Here is a 16,682-nt window from a genome sequence, read left to right on the forward strand (position 1 = left end):
CAGCAGCCTAATGTGACAGCAGTACAGGCAAAAATCCAAAGAATGGAAAGATTTGCAAACCTTAAAGCCTCATTTGGCTTGAAGTGTACATTGTTTCAGAGGTCCTGTTTATACAAACATACCTGAAGCTCAGCAGGTCTATTTCCTGATGGATGTACTTCCTCCAGTGGTTAATCTTACATTGACAAGAACATTAAGAAGCATGTTGTTGAGAGTGTTAATGTCAAATACAAGTGTAGAGCATGGTTTGTAGTATACCCTTTCATGCTTAAAACAGCCAGGACCTCTTAATATTTTATTGCAGCAGTTGATTTAGTATGTAGGGTATGTTTTTATTTTACCCACAGATATATTTCCAGCCTTCCACAATCTGTGGGCTCTGCCACTCCTCCTTTTTAACCCACACTTTGGTGTGACAAACCACAATGAATGAAGGTTACTTTTTAAAATCTCCAGCGTCAACATCATGTTTGCAAACCATGAGCTGCTGGAAGCTCATTTATTTATTAATTTTTGCTGAAATTCTAGTAGAACATACAGTAAGCTGAGTGCGAAGGCCTTCAACGATATAAAGACTACAATATCATGCTACATACTGAGGATAATAATGGTCAATGAGATGGCATAGAGAGACACTTATTGCAAAATAGAAAATGGAACGTGTACTTGAGTTTGGGCAGGGAAAGATTGGGGGGGGATATAACTGTCACGGTGGAATTTCGAGTTAACTCGAGTAACGTTCACTTCACCTGTGTCTCCTCTGCCCCACCCAAAGCAGTCAACCTAGGGGAAACACTGTGTTGCTGTGTTGCGCTCTAAGATGCTGTTTAATGTTAATAATGTTGGATTACTATTTCTTAATTCATGGGTTATTTGGGGTAATGCATATATAATAATTTTTTAAATGCAGGATTCAAATACTGTTTTGGACTTCAATTACCATGGCAGTGGTAGAAGCTCCAAAGCATTCGGATCATCCCTAGTCTGTGTGTTTCAATAGGCTCATCTTTTTGGCTGGGAACCCCAAGAGGTCCCCCCATTCAGTGTAAATCCAGACAGGAGGACAGACATCTGGTCTCCACGTGAACCTCAGGCTCCCAAGAGAGAGACACACTTCCTGAGAGGGCTGCTGCAAATGTGTGCAGTGTGCACCCCCTCAAAACATTTCTGTGCTGCAGCTCCACTCCATTTTTCACACACGCTGCCTTGTTCACAACCCCCCTAAGCCTTGTATAACCGCCAAAAACATCTCCCCCATCCCCCCTTGTCCACCTACTCTCTGCAGCTTATACCACCCCCTCACATGGCTACAAACCAATGAGAGCCTCCTCTCTCTGGTAGTATTATATCTCGTTTTTGTGTTTTTTGTTTCCCCTCATGGTGTGACTGTCCGACATTGAGGAATTTCCTTGTCCATTGTTTTTGTGTCCGAAACAGCTCACACTAATCTAATTCAAAGGTAACAGATGACAAAATCCACAGATTGATGGATGCAGCTTCTTCTCTTTTTATCAGCCACAGAAATGCTGCTGTGAGGCACTGAAAAGCAGTTACAGTGGACTATTAGAAGCCTGTGACCTTTTTAAGGTGTGTGTGTGTGTGTGTGTGTGTGTGTGTGTGTGTGTGTGTGTGTGTGTGTGTGTGTGTGTGTGTGATCTGTCTTCATAAGTCAGGTAGATATTTGCTGACATGCTGTAATTACACAGCAACAAAGTATAAATTGAGACTCATTACATGTGTGTAACCTGTCTGAATTTGTCCATCAACGTGCATTTGAGTGAGAAAGCTTGCATAATGCGTGCCTATTCAAACGGCACACTATTTAGAAGTATCTTAGAATATGAACACCTGTTGTGACTGAGAAGACAGAAGAAGACAACTGTTATCATTGGTTTGGAATTTAAAGTTAAGAAATAGGAGGTGCATCTTGAATAGTGGATCATTTTTTAAGGATTTTAGGATAGTAAAACACTGACAGCATGTGTGGAAAAAACAGACTTGTGTGTTTGTCTATGTTCATATATAATTTTTGGGTTGGCTTTATGTGATAGAAACTGCTGAAGAGAGACAGGGGGGTGACATGCAGCAAGGGGCCACGGGTTGGATTCAAACCCGGGCCGCTGGCCTTGTACATGGGGCACACACTCTACCAGGTGAGCTACTGGGGCACCTCGCTTACAGCATATTTGGTGTTAATCCCATCACACTGCTTATCAAGCAAGCTAAGGTGGGACGCCCCAGGAGTTCACCTGGTAGAGTGCGTACCATTAAGGCTGAGTCCTTCCTGCAGCAGGTTCGATTCCAACCCGCGGCCCTTTGCTGCATATCACCCCCCCTCTCTCTCTCCATCTTTCCTGTCTATCTCTGGAGCTGTCACTATCAAATAAAGGCAAAATCTGCCAGAAAAAAAAAATACTCTTAAAAAGTAGGAAACAAAGCTAAGGAATGTGAAATTCAAGTTATCAGTGTGAAGTGGAAATAAGCTGTACAGATGCAGGTGCCATCCATCCTGAAGAGAGCAGGCTAGTGTGAATGAGCCTTATATTATACTGTCTTCAGCCTACAGGTAGACAGCAGAAAAGAGCAGCTGTGTTACACACTCATACATGCACGTGCCATGCTTTCCAAAAAGTCTGAAGGCTGGAAAAGCTGAGTGCCCTAAAAAAGGAGGTGGCATTTGTTTGCAGTTGGCATACCAACCAGGAATGCTGTTTGTAGATGCATCTATCCATCAGCAGGTTTAGAAAACTGAGGGAGTTGACACTCGGTAAGCTACTCGTCATTGCTGAAAAGCAAGGTGGGGCAAACTGTGTATTTGTTCACCCTGAGTGACACACCTAATGGACAAGAGCTAAAGCATAAAAAAGATAGAGAACAAACTTGGCTGAGATCCAGCTGCTGTGGGAATACCAGAGTACTTGCGTATGAATCCAAAAGCAGCGTGGGCGGGTGTGCAAGCATGTGAGAGTACAGTGTAGGAACAACCTCACATTGAGCATTTGTAGTAAGTGGAGTTGACCATTTTAGTGCCTCTTTTTTTACAGCAAACCTGAGATATCTCCAGTAATTGTCAGGGGTTTCTTTTGTATCTCACATCTCCCCAGAATTCCTGGCTATGATAGTGCTATAAACCAATATTGTGTATATTGTATGCTATAATTGCTAAAAGATTGATACCACTTTCATATCTGTACAGTAAATATGTAGCTGGATCCAGCAGCTGGTTAGCTTAGCTTAGCACAAACACAGCAAACAGGGAAAACAGCTAGCCTAGCCCTGTCCAAAGGTAGCAACACCCTCCTACTAGCACCTCTGAAGTCCACTCATCGACATAAAATATCTCATTTTTTTAATCTTCACAAAAACGGAAGTGTTAAAACGAAGTGGTGTAGTTTTACAGGGGGGTTATTACGTGGGAACATTTCTTTGCTGAGCGCAGTAACTTCCAGAGCCAGGCTAGCTATTTTCCTGTGTTTCAAGTCTTTGTGCAAAGCTAAGCTAACTGGCTGCTGGCTGTGGATTCATATTTACAGCACAGACATGAGAATGGTATCGATCTTAACATCCAACTCTCAGCTAAGAAAGCCAGTAAGTTTATTTCCCAAAATGCCGAACTATTCCTTTAAAAATGTTCCTTTAAAAATACGGTGTCTGAAGAGGACAGAGCATTTTGGCAGCAAAATGATGGTTCAACGGTGGAACACGATTAATGTCTTTGTTCAGTGATCCGTCAACAATTGGGAATATCATCAGATCTCAAAAGCTTTCTGCTGCTTCCTGGTCCTAATGAGCGATGCATTGGAAAAGCCATCATTGGCTTTTATCTTTCCTTGGCCACTCTGAGAAGTGAGGTAATGGCTAAGACATATAGTACACTCGGGGCATTGCAAACCGCTGCTACTCCTTTCACACCCAGTGTCTGAATACCTCAAGATACCACGATTCACCAAAACATAGCCTATTAACAGTCACAGAGCCTCACCCTGCTGTCTCATGTGAAGATGAGGAAAAAGACTCATTCTCTCAGCCTGTAGTTGAAATAGCACACATACACTTACAAATGCCCATGCAATGCTAATTGATCATATTTGCCCTAACTAATATCTGACCAGATGTTTGTGACAGCGAGTTGCTGAAGTGGCCTGTTGTGCTGCTGTCAGCTGACAGAATTTAACGCAGGTCGCATGATAATAGTTATGACCACCATTCCTCTAGATAATTGTGTCTTGTTAAACTTTGAACCGTGTGTGTGTGGATAATCATTACTGTCTCATGTTTCCAAGCTGCACATCCTTCCCTTGGAGCTTTTGCAAGGCCCTCCTACCTGCTCATCACCCCACCGCTGGTCGGCCTATGACCAGATGGCTAACATCTCTCTTGAGCTTCCTATTAGTTTCCTCTCCACCAACTTCACTTGGCCATTTCCTATCCCTTTATGACCTGTTTCAAGGAACAAATGCCTGTCCAATAGTGTATTTTAAGGAAATGTAACAGTGTTATGGTATCTGAAGAGGACAGAGAATAATGCGTATGTGTGTGTATGTATCAGTGCGGCCTTTTGGAGCAGTAAACAATCAATAAATTCATATACACCTATCATCATTGTATGTGAACCCAAACGTGAAGATTCAGCTGCTGTTTGTATCCCAGATAGTGCAGGTTTTAGTGTCACTTGTGGTAAGTGGTCGGTGTGCTTGCAGTAGTTAGTTGTATTTCGGCTAGATTGCCTCTTTTCTTGCCCAAATAAGCTTATTTGTCCATGTGACTAGCTTCAGCGAGAAAGCTGCTTGATGATACTGTAGTTTTGGTTTGGTTTCAGCTTCTTCTGTTGGTAAATGGTCTGCCATCACACTACATTACTGATGTGCAGGCAGGCCAGGCAGAGGGAGCGTGGGCCAGCCAACATGTTGTAAGGCTGATTTCATGAATAATGTTCCCCCTATTTATGGATGAATTGGAAGTTGAACTCAGTTTACTCATCTTTTGAATTATTCCTAGTAATCTTTGTGACATAAATTCGTGGTGTGTTGTGGTTATGACTCATTGAACTGAAGTGGTATTTAGACAGGTAAAGAAACAATAGGGCATACTGCCTTTTGTAAATATTACATAATAATATAATAAAAAATACACTAGTTTAGCCTCCATCAGACAATAGCATAGGTGTCAAAATAGACTGCTTATATTTTAAAGGCCAATGTCAGATCTTGTGGTGTATTGTCTTTATGGAGAATGAGGCTCTGCTATGGTTGAAAGAAAGTTGTCCTAGGGTCCATATCTTGGACAGTTAAATAAGTAAAGCAAATAATGTACAATACACATCACCTTAAATTCTTTCATAGTGTGACTGCCTTCTTTGTAAACAATTATATTTTAACAGTACTTTTAGGAACAAAATACCACTTTTCAACATTTCTTTATTTTTACAAAAAAATGGTAGTGATTAATTAGGAGTGTTAAGTGACACTGAGACATAATTATGTTTAAGTATAGTATAATATAAATATATTTTGATTTAGTATACTTCATTAGTCAGCTAAAACACCCCTTCCCTATAATGGCTGCATATGCAGGCTGCAGGTTCACAGTACTCGCATCTTTTTATTCCAATTCAAGCACTGGTTAAAACCTAAATACTAACTTTGGTGGAATATGATGACAGATGCTCTTTTCCATGTGTCAGAGTGCTGATGATGACATATCTTAAATGTTTGTGGTTGGCTTTTTCTATTGCTTAAATTACTTCAGAAAAGCTGCTGTTGACATTGTCTTTGGTTTTTCTCTTCATGCGCTTCCTGACACACACACACACACACACACACACACACACACACACACACACACACAGTCACAAGGTAAAGTAGGTAATATGTTTGTAATATATTTAATCATCACTAAATAAATATGGGTGTGAATATGCTGTCATTAGCATCTGTCCTGTGTGCAGTTTTTTCAAACAGGTGTTTGTGTTTGTGGCGAGAGGGGTTGCTAGCTGTTTTGATACTAAACTCTCCACCCAGTTGTTTAGAGCACGTCTGCTAACACCCCAACACCTTTAACCTGCTCCCGTGAGACTCTAGAGAGGCAGCATGTTTGTTTTTTTTTATAATGGAGCTTAGTTGTGTGTGTGTGTGTGTGTGTGTGTGGTAACTGGTATAGGTTATAAGCTCTGGGGTTAATGACCTCCCTCCCCTTCCTAACAACCCTCACATTGTTTCATTATCATTTAACGCTCACTTTGACTACTGTAACAAACATGCTGCACTGGTACTGAACTTGAAATGTTCCTCTGACTGAGCCAGCCAGCTAGCGAGTTATCAGCTGGAGGCAGGGAAACTGGTTTGACATGGAAATCCTTTGTAACCATATTGTCTGCTCTGACTGTTGTAACAAAAACAAAGTGTGTGACAAGGAGGAAAGACGAGCCCAGTTCTATTTTAAATAAGCAAAGCTATTTACAAAAGGATAAGCATGGGATGTGAATGCATCAGTAGTGTGTGTGTGTGGGTGTGTGTGTGGGTGTGGGTGTTGGGGTCAGCAAAAATGTCAAACAGCAGGGCTGGCCTGAAAGAGGCATTAACAGGTGCTACCACATCAGGCTAATGTCCCTGAGCTTTTACTGCAGACTCCTGAAAATCCTTCAGACAGAGAGGGAGGGACAACAACACTACATACTTTAATAATGATACTCACACATTCACACTATCTCCACCCCTATACTAACACAGTGTATGACGGAACTAGCCGTGGCCTGTACTCCATAACATATTGTGGTTCATATTGTGGAAAATAATACATTTGCAACATACTTTCATAAAATGTTTAAACAATACTTAAACAAGCAAGTAATAGCAAACATCATACTTGGAAAGTAAAACAGTAAAGACAAGAAAGCAAAGCAGAAAAGATGCAGCTGTTAACCTTCAACTGTTACTTTGACATTGTAAGCAGCCATTTTCCCTCTCAAGTGTTACTTTCTTTGCTTGTTTGAGGCTAAACTGAACTTTTTTTTACAGCTTTATCTAACCCTGGTTTTCCTGTCTGCTTGTCTTCTGAATAATGATTGCCATAGTGGCTTAGTTCAAAAGCACAAACGGTTATCAATACCTGCCATCTTGACACAAACTTTCTTATCACGTCAACTTTACCCCACTTTTTGGTTGGCCTGTCATCAGTGTGGTTGTTTCATTTCATGTTAAAAGTCAGTGTTAGGGATGAAGTTGTTTTTCCCTATGTCAGAGCATTTTTTTATATCAGGTTTCACCATGTTCATACCACCGTTTACAGTACTTGCCTACCATCTCTGCACCCAGTGTTTCCCCCCTGAAAGTGGGACGAGAAGGTCCCTCACCAGGGGGTAGAGAACATCTAATTGAGCCCACAGGGAGAAAATGCCTGGAACAAACACCCACACCGCCTTGTTTTTCAGCCTTTTGCTTGGATTTTATACAGGTGGCTATAACAGTAGGTTAATGTATATAAGTGTAGTCCAAAGGTTAAATAACACTCCTTCTTCTTTCCCATTTAAACCGTAAGTACCACCCACCTCAGTTTCCTCACCACAAATGCCCACTGTCTGTAATAATGTAGGTTGTTGAGCTTACTGATACCTGGCTGTATGACACTATTTTCACATCATAATTTAGGATTCAAGATGCGAAAGTTAATTCTTGGAAACAGCACTTGGCAAAACAAGCTCACCACAAGGTCGTTTAGTAGCTGATTTGGTTCTTCGGAGCTATAAACCTAATAATGGAATGAACTGAGATCAGATTAAATGTATTTTAAGTAGTAGCGCTACTGCATATGTATTCAAATCCTGCCATTGTGGTTGCAATCCCACTGGCGTCCATGTGTGACGTGACAGATGTCACACATATGTGTTTCTGTCTGTCCACTAGAGCTTCTAGTTAGACATTAGTGGCTGGGCTGCTGTATGTGAAAGCCAAGCTTCAGCAGGGCTTATCGGGGTAAATCCAGCTAATGCTGAATCATTCTAATCATTAGATCCAGGGTCTGGGGGGGGGGTTTACTGTGATTCCCTCTCAGCTCAGGGTGCTGACAGCAGTACAGGGTGTGGGAGTTGGCCCCTGTTGTTAATGGATAACTAACAGAGGCCCCATCTATGCTCACAGAGAGAGCGACCAGGATGAGTTTTGGCAAACTCCTGGTATCTGGGTGGCTGCTGAGCCACATGGGGCCATTGTCACCCGATGATGACCTGGTATGGTGAGATCAAGTGTCACAATCACCTCTCTAGACTGGGAGGGTGCATACATTGTGGCTCTTTCTTACCATTTTGTCCACCTAACTTTTTATAGTTCATCAGTAATAAATTTACAGTTTGTGGCTTTGAAAATGTAAAGTATTACTGAGGTGGAGGTGTTTGTGATATGTGACTCTTTATTGCGAGTTATATAGTGTCATCGTAGCCCTGTGACCAGCTGTGCTGTCAGTGTTTATACCTATGGTTTATACCATGGTATGGCAGCGAAGGACTGTCATTGGTTGATAGAACATGTCCAAACACCATAAAAGAGAGATTACAACCATAAAACTAGATACATGTGCAGGAGGAACAAAAGAATATCCCGTTTTTAAATTAAGAAACCTCAAGAAGTATCTCCATTTTCCCAATGTAATGGTGTTTTGATATGATTCCACTTTCTTTATAACATAATGTGAAGTAACAGTCTTTGTCTTCTTCATCTTATCTTAGGGTTGTTTAAGGGTTTGTTTTGACCTTCCCAGTCCCATGTTCTTTCTTGCTTTATCTTCCCAGATCAGATTAGACTTTAGATCAGCCGCTAAAGACCACTGGTTGATGTGGTTGCAGCGGTGGCCTGGCCTTGGTGTGTGTGTGTGTGTGTGTGTGTGTGTGTGTGTGTGTGTGTACTTAACAAGGTTAATCAGAGTGTATGGTCTTGTTTTTGAGTATCCAGGGTAACAGATAAGGGTCCTAAGCATTGTTGGTGTCTTTGCTTTTGCTTTGGGTTTAAACCAATATGGATCGTTTATTTACTATGTATTGTGGTTGTAAACTGAAAGCAATGTCCTCCACTATGTGTGTGTCTGTGTGTGTGTGTGTGTATATATACATATATACACTCTCATCTCTGTTGAAAACAGCCTTGATGTTTGTAAAGATGGAGTAATGTTGGATTCATATTCAGTGTGAGATGGGTTTTTTACTTTGTGTGTGTAAGGAATTGCATCTGTCTAGTCGATTGAAATTCCAATTAGAATTTATTACATATATAACGTACTTATTTTTACCAGTGAGTTGGTAAATGTAGCCTGATGTGTGATGTATGCCGTGGCCAAATTATAAGAATCTGTTTCCTCCATCCTTGGCGTCTGTTGTTTTTGGAGTTATGCTACAGCTGATATATCAGCTGATGTCTAATATCACATCTGTCACAACATGGAGGCTTTGAGAATTCAAAACAGAGCGTACTGTCCTTCAGCATGACAGTGTTTTGTTTTTGTCCCAAATAAGGTGTTCTGGATCTCACATCATTTCACTCCAACCCAAAAATAATGCAGGTGTTAATGATTGCCTTTAATTATGTCCAGTACTGATACAGATTACTTTTGATTGTAAGACTTCATCTTTATACATTTTTTTTATTTGTAGAGGTGAATTAAGGTGGAATTATTAGCTGCTATAGAAATAAATTACAAATTTTCTAGGCATTGATAGCAGGATGTCATGACACACCTTGTTTATCCAGGCATTTTCAGACTCAGCATCTGTATCACCTCTTATACAGGCACCTGTCCTGCCACAGAGGAATGTCACAGGAGAATGGCCGACCAACACTGCCGTGGGACCTGTGTGTGTGTGTGTCTTTGTTTTGCACTGAAAAGCCCTGTCTCCTGTTGACATAACTGTTTTCCCTCCCAACACGCTGACTTTGACGAGGCAGGCTGTTTGCGTTGCTAAATACGGAGCTTTCACTGTCGTCATTGTAATTGTTCCCCGACGTTGTTCGTCATCGCTGTCATTATAACCTGACAGCAGGTGAAGACTTTGATTAGAACTGTGAGTACTTGGGGTGTGTGTGTGTGTGTGTGTGTGTGTGTGTGTGTGTGTGTGTGTGTGTGTGTGTGTGTGTGTGTGTGTGTGAGTCAGAGCCAATCCTCAAATCACTGTTTTTATTGTTCAGCTACAGAATTTACAGTGAACTAATGTTCTGTTCCCCAGTTAGCTGTGGGGCCTGAGGATGTCTGTCTGGGCAACACTTTGGTCCGAATTAAGATATTTCAGCAATTACTGGCCAGATTGCCATTAAAATCAAAGTTTCCCCTTGAATAACACTTTAGTACATGACAGAATATCGAATGGCCAGACTTGACTTGTAATTTGGTGTGAACCAGGACCCTGTGTTGGATCCATGTCACCCCAAAACATTTTGATGACATTTTGAATTGTAGATTCTGTTGCGTAACCTACTACAGTGCGTCACATGACTGTTTGCTGCATTAGAGAGAGCATCCTGTGACCTCATATGAAACACACATGCACAAACACAAGATGCTTCTCCAACTGAGCCATGACTGGTGGTAAAAGTCATTCTCTCACACTACAGTGTATCCCATGACCTGTGCTAACTAACCAAAGACTTGACTTGCTTTGGACTGCTCTCTTCTTGTAGTGCTCTTTCACTATCTCCCCCTTCACTGCCACCATCCACTCCTGATTTATAAACATGGCAGCTTAGGTGGTAACAAGTCTCAAACTAAATTACAATCTGTCTGAACACAGTTTGTCTTCCTGCTACACTTTGAGTGTGCTCTGAGTGTGAATGAAGCCGGTGAATGTGGTGGTGTGCCAGCTCCTGTGGAGAGTTGGCTGAACAGCCTTCTTTTGGTATAAACACATTTCTTTCATCCGGATTTTACACCTGCAATGAGTGTGCAACATATCAGATATTGTATGTAATCCTTTCCCCTGACTCTCCAGTGTAATGTCAGCAGACGGGATTTGTTGAGTTGCCTGTCTTCACTGTTTTTTCAGACTGGTTTTGAGTGATGTTGCTGCCATCTTGTGGAGATTTTCTGTCAAGTTACCACAAAGACTTTCATAAGCACTGCTCAGCAGAAATGAGTCATGGGAGTGGTGTCCTTCCACATCGTCATTCAGTAAAATACTGTCAAAAGTGAAAGAAATTGTTCAAACATCAGTGCTGAAAAGGAGTGGAAATATGGAAATTAATATAATCTAAAAGTTATTAATAATTTCCGTTTCGTTTGACCACTGCTTTAACTCAATTTAAAGCAATATCCTTAATTTTAAGACATTAAATTATTAGGGATGCACCAATATTTTGACATGCTATTGTGTCAGCTATTACTATCATTTGTCACTTAATCCACTTTTTAAAATAGCAATTACTATGCTCTTTAAAAACACTACCTGAAAGTAGGCAAATCTTACATCTTAAACTGCTGGAAAATATTTGTTCATATTTGTCCGCTTCAAAACACCAGATTGATGCGTCCCTGCATTTTATTGTGGTATAGGTGATAGCTTAACCACCCCAGTATCTTCGTGAACTAAGATCAATAATCATTATTTATGTGTTAACCATACTGCACAATACGTGTTGAAATTATTGTATTTGTATACTCTACGACATTGTAACTTTCCCCCTCCTTGTCTTCTTTGTCACTGTCTTCCTCTGTAGGTGATCACCTGCTTCGGCCTCTCTGTGCTGTCTTGCCGCTACGTGGGCTTTGCCGTGGTGGCCCTGTTGGTGGAGATAAACTCGGTGTTCCTCCACCTCAGGCAAACCCTGCGTATGGCCAACATCGCCACAGGCACGCTGTACCGGGTCAACAGCATGATCAACCTGGGCACATATGTGGTGTTCCGCATCAACACGCTGGCCTGGATGACCCGTTGGCTGGTGCTCAACAGGGACAAAGTGCCCCTCTTGGCCTACACGCTGGGCAGCGTGGGTATGGCCATCATGACGGCCATGAATATTGTCTTGTTTTATCGGCTACTCAGGAGCGACTTTTTGAAGAGCAGCACCCGGGAGACCAAGAAAGAGAAGGAGATGTAGAGAGGAGTGGAGGAAGGGACACAAGAAGGATTAGATTCATAAACACACCCGTTACTGTATGCTGTCGCCCTGTGGCTGATGTTTGGTACCGTTTTGCTTGCGTGTGATATACTCAAAGCTGGGAGATGAGAGGGATCGTTCTATCCCTCATACTGCACGAGTACATGCATACAAGGTGTAATCATTTGGCCTTACTCGAAACACAGATCACACACATTATACTAAAAAAAGCTACATTTAGTTGTAGTTTCTGTACGTGTGTGTGTGGTCCAGTCATCCTCAAGTGCCATTAGTGGCTAACTAATGTTAGATGAAGGATTCTTCATATGAACAATGTAAGGCCTTGTAAAACAACACCAAATGCTTTATTGTCTCACAGGGTGTTTCAGCTGTTTTAAAATCTAGCTTATGGTAAGTGAAGACGCACTGTCTTCGTAAAACGAACCCACCAACACTCATATATACTTACATAGAAAACTTTGTTCATATATATTATATACATATTATACTGTTGTGGGTTATTTAAAATAACGTTTATTTACCACTGAGTAAAATTGTATCTTTTTTTCCCACCAAAACTCCTCAACTAAAAAACACACCTGCTACCTCAGAAAGCTTGTAACAATTATCTGCCTCTTTATTACACAAGCTTTGCTCTCAGTGTTTGGCAGGTTCATTGTTATTAGAGAAGAAAAATGTAAGGAAGAAAATACATTTAAAGATTATATTTGTCTGTAGAGGAAGGATATCCAGCAAATAACCCTGACTTAGGGAGCGAAAACGGTGATGAATAACTACTAAATATTTTGATGTGGCATTTAAATAAAACAGATTAGATTTTACTTTGATGACACAAAACAGCATGATATTTGGTAACTAAACAATTGTTGCCATTTTATGCTATGCCAAATTGTATTAAAACATCTAGGGAAAAGAATTTATACAGGCATGAACAAATTGGCGATAAATCAGTCATAGCAGGCTTTACATTCATTATAATTACACTGTGTAACCCTAATCCTTAAAACAGCTTGTGCCCCTCTGATCTGATTGGCAAACGGTACTGTTCACCAATCAGGTCGTTGTGTTTGTAGAACAAAACAAAATTAAGTAGATTCTGATCGATGGGCTCACAACCTCCAATCAGCCAACGGCAATGACATTGGTGTCCAAGCAGCAGTCAGTGAGGTTGTCAGACAGCTCAGCTGGCTGCTGTATTTGTGAGTTACACTTGAAACCTGTAGAATGACAGGAAAACAAAACAAGCTAAACGACAATATATAGTGCTGCAGTACAAACTGACATTAACGTTTTCATGGTTTGAATGTACTCCTTTAGTTGTCCGTGACGGTGTATAGTCTGCAGTAGGAGCTTTCAGGCAGGCTGAAGTTGTTATTCTTCATTTGGCCAGTGGAGGACAGCACACTCCTCAACATCACCTCAGTGGTCTCAACACAGACACCAGAGATGTCTTTATTTTCCTGAGGTCGGTGTTACAACAATCATGTCTGAGATCTGTGAATACAGCAAACAGTTATACACACGGCTGCTACAAGGGTGCCTACTCTTACCGCTCACATCATAGCATTACAGTCCTTATATGGCATGGAAATATTTGATGCCATTTATGTTTTGTGTTGTTGCTTTTTTTTGTGTATATTCATCATTTGGGAGGTAAATTGTGCATATTTGTAATTTATTTGTACTAAAAAGAAGTTGTGGATTAAAGATAAAATGAACGTAATGTTCAATGACTTTCCCTGTTTAGAAAAACACTTGATTATAGTGAAGCTGATATGCTTGTGTAAGACATGTTACTGTGTGGCATTGTGCCGCTTTGGATCTTAAAGTTAATTTTTTGGGTCGTTTGTTTTCCCAGCTAATATTTTAATTACCCAATATCTACAAGGGCAAGCTGATAGTCCTCTCAGCTTGAAAGTGTTCATGTTCAAGCCCTAAAATCAGGCTTTTCAACCATATTACAAACGCAGCCACGTATTCAGCGATCAGACACAAACCTACTGTACTTGGCTGGAGTGGAAGGAAACATCAAACACAAATTGTAAACTTAATATCTGTTGTGAGCACTTAAATGCAGCCAATTAAGTGACACAAACAGTCCCCGAATTCAACTCTTTGTCCATGTTAAAATCAAGACATCACTGCACTAAAGAAATGGCACTGTTTGAGAGGAAGACAGTAAAGTTTGGATTATTGTTGTTGTGGCTGATTCCCAGTTGATTGACTTTTGAGTAACTCCCTTTTTGAATTTTTATTATGAATTTGGATTTGCTTTTTTTTTTGTTTAGGCATCTTAACTTTGTGGTTGTAGTGAAGACAATTGATGACAACTGAAGTTCTTTCTAACAAGCAAGCTAATATGTTTGTGAATGTGTTGTATAAAGCTGTAATGTTATTGGAATTTTACATGTTCGATACCAGATTTGTTCATTATGTTGCCGTGGGCTTTTAGGAATTGTGATAAAACATAGCAGCCAAGTCGAGATGCTTCCTCATATCAGTGTTGTAATGACACAAAGACAAGCTACTGTGCTGCCCTCCACACTGAAATTCCTGCTCTCTTTGCTACCTTCATGGCTTAGATTTCAAGCGATGATGGTCATAAGGCCGCAGGATGATGCTATGGTTTTATATTTGTGGGTAGTGGACACAAGGAAAACTGTTTCAGGATGTAATTGCAGAGAAAGTGGTAGCAGTTATGAACTCGTATTGCCACACTGCCTCATATTCCTCATCGTATACAATCAATGTGGTGGTTGACTGCATCCTCATCTTTTTTAATAGCTCCATTATTAGAGAATAAGAAAATACCAGTTTCCTTATTACAACCACCAAATACTACCAGTTTTATTTCCCTGTTTACTCATTTATAGACTTTTTTCTGGTGATTGGTGAAATATTGTCCTTTGTTAATTATAAAAAAAATTTAATTCATAACACTGACACTGTGTAGCTTGTTAAGGACTTATAAACCCTTCAAAAAGTGGAAAAAACATTGAATACTGAAGCCACCGAGACCAACTGAGGTTGTGAAAGCAAAATCATCTGCTTTTTCTGAGCATCAAACTCCCCTTTCACAGAATTATGTCTTTAAAGTGTAAATAAATATTTTTTCATGTTTTAGCAGAGATTGTTTTGTAATTAAAATCTATGTGTTTATATAGTAACATTTGTTTAACGTGAAAATAAATATCAAAGCAATAAATGTTGTGTTTTCCTTTCACTTAAGTACATTTGTCTGACAGCTGTAGTTACTGCAGATTTTGGGATTAATATGTAAGTAGTAAAATAAGCAGTCTATTGAGTACTGGGGTCATTTAGGTCAAGGTCTAGATACAATAATACGTAGCAATACCACAATATAAAAATTCATTCATGAAAACAAAATTTGACCGACAGATGCAATATCAGCAAAATGTGTTTGAATATTAAAAGTTTCATTATGCAGGTTTAATGACCCCTGTCAAAGTTACAACATATGTAGAGTAGCGTAAAGTTGCATAAAAATGGAAGTAGTAATGTTCAGGCACCTCAAAATAGTACTTAAGTACAGTACTTGAGTAAATATACTTAGTTATGTTCCACAGTTGCTACCTATGTTACCAATTTTGAGCAGAAAAGCCATATCCTTTGTATTTGTATCTCATAACACATCAGCTTGAAATTTAACTCTTCAACACGACAAAAAGCATAGTGTTTCTCACTTTGGGCAAACCCGTGCAACCTTCAGCACTGTTGAACGTTCATTTTTATTACATTGCTAAACTGACTTATTAAATATTGCCACATTTAATAGCAGCACCAGTTGAAGAGCACTCATCTCAAACAATGGGGAAAGATTTGCAGTGGATGAACTATCAAAGCCTGAAATACATTTAACTTTTACCAGAAATTTGGATTCAATGTGAATATTAGTTTGTTTTCTATGCTGTTGAAATGGTTCTTTTAGCCCCCTTTAAAAAGTTTGTATTGTGTTTTTACATAATGGGGATTTATAGCTTATGTTGTGTAATCAGTGTTGGTTGATGGGAGCATGATTTTATGGATGAATAAATTCTAACTTGAACCTACCACTACTTTTGGTACTTAGATAGGTGTTACTTCTTTATGTAGCCTGCGATTTTAAGCTCAAGATTTTTTTATACCTCCAAATTAATCGTTTCAATGTGATATTCATACTTTTATTTCACCAAAGGACATTTTCAGTGGTGGAAGAAGTATTCAGATCCTTTACTTAAGTAAAAGTACTAATTCCACACTGTGAAAATACTCCACTACAAGTAAAAGCCCTGCATTCAAAACCTTACTTATGTAAAAGTATGTTAGTATTATGTCAGTGTTTTACTATTATATATGATGTTTTTGGATTAATATTAATGCTGCATTAATGTGTAGGTTGTATTTTACTGCTGTAGATGTTTAAAATTGACTTTAACTGCTTTATATACTGCTGGGTAGTTTAATCTACAGCAATGCATCATGGTCTATCAGATCATCATGTCTGTGGCGTCGCAGTCCCGTGAGAACCAGGTATCTCTAAAAAGTCAATTTTTCATGAGCTCAGAAAAACAGCCCTGTTTTCAGCTTTGT

At 39.9% G+C, this 16,682-nt stretch overlaps 1 protein-coding gene across 1 annotated transcript in view; it reads left to right on the top strand.

Moving 5' to 3' along the window:
- Positions 1-15,297, top strand: part of tlcd2 (TLC domain containing 2) — a 25,936-nt gene extending 10,639 nt beyond the window's left edge. Inside the window, exon 4 of the mRNA XM_044202183.1 lies at positions 11,691-15,297. Within this exon, the coding sequence (XP_044058118.1) occupies positions 11,691-12,071 (381 nt within the window). The 3' untranslated portion in view covers positions 12,072-15,297. The remainder of the gene's footprint in view (positions 1-11,690) is intronic.
- The last annotated feature ends 1,385 nt before the right edge of the window (positions 15,298-16,682 follow it).

Source organism: Siniperca chuatsi, linkage group LG7, assembly GCF_020085105.1.
Source record: "Siniperca chuatsi isolate FFG_IHB_CAS linkage group LG7, ASM2008510v1, whole genome shotgun sequence".
NCBI lineage: Eukaryota > Metazoa > Chordata > Actinopteri > Centrarchiformes > Sinipercidae > Siniperca > Siniperca chuatsi.